The sequence below is a fragment of the Pygoscelis adeliae genome, unplaced genomic scaffold (genome assembly GCF_000699105.1).
Source record: "Pygoscelis adeliae isolate BGI_AS28 unplaced genomic scaffold, ASM69910v1 Scaffold347, whole genome shotgun sequence".
NCBI classification, from domain to species: Eukaryota; Metazoa; Chordata; class Aves; order Sphenisciformes; family Spheniscidae; genus Pygoscelis; species Pygoscelis adeliae.
In genome coordinates, this window is record NW_008825158.1 from 395,279 (window position 1) to 400,926 (window position 5,648).

Genomic DNA, 5,648 nt, shown 5'->3' on the forward strand with positions numbered 1-5,648 from the left:
TAATTGCAACAGTACAGAAATTAACTTTGAACAATACAAGTCCTAGTTCTGAGCTGGGCTGCTCCAAGTATTAAGCCTAGTGTGAGAATGGTAACGAAAGCGGACGGTAAAAATTTTCTCTCTTAAAAGCAGCTGTTCAGTTGGTGTAGTGTTGGAGCTATATTAATTACATGACAGCTCAGGGGACACCTCTGCAAATCTGGTGCCTGCCCTGTACTTTTCACAAGTAGGAAGAGTTCAGTGCTCTAATCTAAAATAGTCTGGAAAAGGCTGTCCGCACGCCCATCTGCTCACCTAAAGTAACTGGGTGCTTCATGGTAACGCATGCCCCTTTCCACTCCTGGACATGCGCTCTACAGCAAAGAACTTTTCTGCGGGATATTCATGTGTACCTCTAATCTCTAGGGCTGAAATGTGGGTACAGTTTGGGACCATATTTGTGCAGAAGATTTGAGTTGTCTTTAACTGAGGTAACAAACACAGTAACAACATCAAACACCCGCTGAAGAATCAGTGCAAAGCAGTTGTCTGATAGAGACTGAACTAGTCCTGCCCTAGGAATCCTGACTATACTTGAGAGAGTCATTGTTTAAGGCAAGGAACTGCTTAATAAGGAATTGTTCTTTAACACAGATTTCATCACAGGCTGACTGACTAAAGCTTTCTCTTTACAAGCTCAAACACTATTCAAAATGTCACGTTGATTTTATACCTGCCTGGCCAAGTGAGATTACAGAGCAAGTCAATCACCTTGCTTTTCAGATGTATTTCCCCTTTTACATCTTGAAAATTCTACTCACTCACTTGTAGATCATGCAAAGAAAGAGGAAGCAGCGTGACTCAGCTCCACACTACAATGGCTGGAGCAAATCCAGACCTAGCAACCCTTTGGGCTTTCCATACCAAAATACAAGTCTGCAGCTTGGATAATGTAAAGCATCCAGTGTTTGTATAAGAAATGTTAGATGGGCAGCATGCAGCTGCAGTCCTTAAACAACGTGCTAGTTCTTTACATTGATGGAAAATTATCTTCTGAAGAGTTACGAAGGGAACAAAAAAAGCCAAAGGGCTCTGATCTTAAACAGTGCCTACGGAAGACAAAATGCTAAAGAGGAACAGCCTCCTGAACTGTATTCTGTAGACATGAATTTACATGGAAATCTAGTGGTAGATAACGTATTAATTTAGTAAGTTTCACATCATGCCATACTGGCAAATATTTTTGTATAATCTGTAAATTACAGAAGTCATAACAGAGGCATAGGAAAGCTACTGACCTTAAGGAATCCAGGAACTTACTCAAAGTTTCAAGAACCCTGAGTCCCAGTGCTTTGTCGAAACCACTGGAAAATAGTACTCTAAAAATTAGTTACTCTAAAAATTCAGTGTCATCTAGAAATTATTCCTGATCCTCTACCATGTTGCTAACACCTGATCCACAGATGTTTTTCATAAAGAGCATCCACACGGTGAGTTATTGCAGAGTAAATAATGCACTGTAAACACATTTAACTTCATTGTGTAAACAAGCTCTGAGCAAAATTCAGCAAGAACTTCAGTTCACTCACTGCATGCACAACAAAGTTAGACAATTTGATGGTTATCTCATAGCAATCTAACCTCAGAGATAAAGACCTCAAATCTAAACCTGTTTCTTAGAACAACGTTGTACATTCTATTCCATGCCCAGAAGCTCTGGGCAATGGGATGGATCTGTCTTTTCAGGCACTGCATTCACTGGGGGAAATCATGTATCAGTCATTACTTAGATAAATATGTGTAATACTAGCAACGAAAGTAAGAGAGAGGCATGATCCAAGCTATTTCTCTGAAATGGCCCTCACCTTCCTACAGAGCAAACCAAAGTATTACTTGCAAAAAGCAGTCCTCTGGACTGTGTACGCTGGGGGATGACTGAGCAGTATCAGGAAACTTGCATCACATACTAACCAACTTCACATTGCGTTAGAGGGTGAAAGGCCAGTAGGCTTCTGGGCTCTGTGTTAATTTCAAAAGATGGTTCATTGAGCAGACTTTACGCTTAGCAAAGCTTAGCAGTTTTTTTCCTTCTCCCTCCCCAAAATATTTTGGGTATTGTCATATGATTGTACTACAAAACTTGAAGTTATCCAAAACCAGTTATTGAGAAGGGAACGGAAACATCTCTTTTCATTCCAAAGGAAAAACAACTCCTATGCTGTTTTCCTAAGTGAACTGAAAACTTGGAGAGAAACCTAAAGCTAAAAAAAGCAAAGAACTCAAGAATATTCATATTCTGGACTGTGGTTTCTGTTGCCTTAGCTTAAGGGAAAATATGTTCATGGGAAAAGGGCCTGCCTGGAGCCAGATTCTTTTTCAACTCTGACTTTTCTAGTTGGTGTGGCTTTAAATCAATATGTTGCTATTAAGGTACTTCTTCATAAACAAAAATATTCATTATGGATTGTATGACAGTTGTTTACAATTGAAACAACCACTTGTACGGTGTTTCCTAGCAATCAGGATCTAGTTCAGCTCCTGTCAACCCCAGATAGACAGCGACTGGGCAATTTAAGAGGCCTTTACAATGTTAGTTCTGAGTTTCACTGATTCAAAGTGTTAAATCACCTTGCCAGAAGAGAGTTCCTGAATTAATCCCAAAACAAATAAGTGTCAGCTTTATCACCTACCTTTGTATCTACACACAACTAAAGAAAACAACATCACACCTTAGAAAAACAGAAATCTTTCATGGCTTAATTTGAAAGAATCTTACTGTCATGTTATTGTGGACTGTCTTTAATACTGCAATTCACTTTTGTCTTTAGCCAGGACTAAACCAGATTATAAATATAATAGAATTCCACACTAACCCTGTAAAGACTAGCCTACAGACAAACCTGCCACAGGCAATTCAGAGAATTTGTAATTGTGTAACACTGCAGCAAGTGTAACAAAACGTGACCATGCTGCCCAAACCGACTGTGCCAGACCCCAACAAGTATGGTTATCAGTATTCTAAATGCTGTATCAACAGAGCTTAACCTAGGGATTATGATCCCCATTATACACTTGAATTGTCTTCTGCTTTAGTTATTTAATTAGTTATATTAAGAGTTAACAAAAGTATCTAATATGGTCATTTTTGAGATTCCTCAAGACCTTTTAGAATGACACAGTATGCTTTCACTGAACTATAAAGTGAACTTCACCCCCTATTTAAAAACTGCAATGAAATTATGCTATAAAAGAAAACCGGTTACCTGTGATCAAGGACTGTTACATCGGAAGCAGGAATCCCCAGAAGAAAACAACTCTGTTCCAGTTCTTTCTTGCGAATCTCTCCTTGATTGTAATAATTTCCTAAAAATAGCAAACACAGCAACACTGTCTAGCTTAGTTTGGGTTAGCTTGGAATTAATTCCTCTTTTCTTTCTCAAAGCATTAAGCGTGAGCATCACACATTAAATAAAAGGGCATCATCCGAGGCACAGACACATTGCAGGGGACAAACTTCATAGCTTTTGAACAACACCCAGCTTAGCTCAGGGTAAAATGCTGAGGCAAAGTTCTGCCCACCTTGACTACATTCCTCACATTTATGCACTGAGTGTGGCTTGCAGCCGTTCATGAGCTTATTTGGCAAGGACATCAGAAATCGCCATGTCTAATCAGATCAGTGGTCCAAACAGCCCGGTATCCTCATCCTAAGAGTGGCCAAAGTTGAAAGCTTCTGCCAAAGACACAGGAGACCTTCCAAACAACAATTCTGGAATAACCCGCTTGGGAAACTGCTTCCAACCACCTGTTTGATTATCAAATGTCTTATTCCTTGAAACATCACAATTTCTAGCTCTTCTGAGTTTTTTGTTTGGGCTTTTTGTTTTATTTTGGTATATGCCTAATCCACTTCTGACCATTGCTAAATTTTTAGCAAGATTTAGTATCTCTTTTGGTGAATTCCATAGGCTGATGTGCTGGTTTTGGCTGGGGCAGAGTTAATTCTCTTCACAGTAGCTGGTATGGGGCTGTGTTTGGGATTTGTGCTGGAAACAGTGTTGATAACACAGGGATGTTTTAGTTACTGCTGAGCAGTGCTGACAGAGTCAAGGCCTTTTCTGCTCCTCACCCCACCCCACCCCCAGTAGGCTGGGGGGGCACAAGAAGTTGGGAGGGGACACAGCCGGGACAGCTGACCCCAACTGACGCAAGGGATATCCCACACCGTATGGTGTCATGCTCAGCATATAAAGCTGGGGGAAGGAGAAGGAAGGGGGGGACGTTAGGAGTGATGGCATTTGTCTTCCCAAGTCACCGTTAGGCGTGATGGAGCCCTGCTTTCCTGGAGATGGCTGAACACCTGCCTGCCCATGGGAAGCAGTGAATGAATTCCTTGTTTTGCTTTGCTTGCGTGTGCGGCTTTTGCTTTACCTGTTAAACTGTCTTTATCTCAACCCACGAGTTTTCTCACTTTTACCCTTCCGATTCTCTCCCCCATCCCACTGGGGGGGAGTGAGTGAGCGGCTGGGTGGGGCGCAGTTGCCAACTGGGGTTAAACCACGACAGCTGACCATGCTTTGTGGGGAAAAAAGGGAGTCTTCAATATGCATATACATGGACTAACTGCTCACACATTTTCTGAATGGAAGTCACCAATATACTACAAAACAATTGAGCAAGATCTTTTCATAAACACAAGAGAAACTGCCTTTGCAGTGAGGTGACTGAAAGTTGTTACCACTGGCAAATTTCCAGGTTGTCTCTGTGAAAGGTTAGTGGGATCTTAGTCCACTTTTTTTAAAAACAAGTATTCACAACAAATCAGTAATAATTAATCTCCTTAGGAAGGGCCAAAGAGTCACTCCTCCTTCATGCTGCCGTGAACTCCCTCCTCTACTCTTAACAGCATAGGCTTACAGAGCCAAGCTGAACAGCAAGTCCAAAGTACTTGGAACAGAGTTGTTGAGATAACACAGGGAAAGCCTGTCCCATGGGGTATTCTTTAAGTGATTAAAGTTTATAGTATATTCTGGGCCACTTCTAATGAGCAGTAACTGTCATATAACACTAGGACACTGCAGTAGAATACAGTGATGGAACTAAAAGGATTTGAAGAAATGAGGAATTCCATCATAACAATCTCTGTTTTGAGACGAAGATTTCTCAGAAGTCTGCATCATTCACAGAGGAAATTCAGGCAGAAACTAGTACGGCAAGATTGCAAAGAACTTATAGAGCTAAAAGAAGAGAGAAAACCTAATTTAGATAAGGCATTCGGGAAAAGTTATAACAAACTGAGACCAACAACTAGCAGGGAAACGGGATCCATTATCTTAAAACACTGCCTCCTTCTTCACTGAATTATTTTCTTCTCATCTTGCCCTGACATTCCCTTATTTTTTCTTGGCATCAGCCATGCAAAGTCCATGCCAGAGCCACAATGGCCCCTTCCAGAATGTTGCCCTGTGCAGGGCAGTAGTTGCAACCCAATTTTAACTTTGAAGCAATAAAATGAAAAAAATACAGCTGAGTATTAATGTATGATTCAAGTCTGCAGTCAGCTGTCTTGAATTACGCTAGAACTTTTTATTGTTGTGGGTGTGAGTCATCTAAATCTAGCATTTCTCTCGAGCAGTGTTGCAATTCGAGCCATCACTAGCAAGCTTTGT

At 40.9% G+C, this 5,648-nt stretch overlaps 1 protein-coding gene across 1 annotated transcript in view; it reads right to left on the reverse strand.

Moving 5' to 3' along the window:
- Positions 1-5,648, reverse strand: part of PIGL (phosphatidylinositol glycan anchor biosynthesis, class L) — a 61,994-nt gene that overhangs the window by 53,757 nt on the left and 2,589 nt on the right. Inside the window, exon 2 of the mRNA XM_009328659.1 lies at positions 3,243-3,342. Coding sequence (XP_009326934.1) covers positions 3,243-3,342 — 100 coding nt within the window. The remainder of the gene's footprint in view (positions 1-3,242; positions 3,343-5,648) is intronic.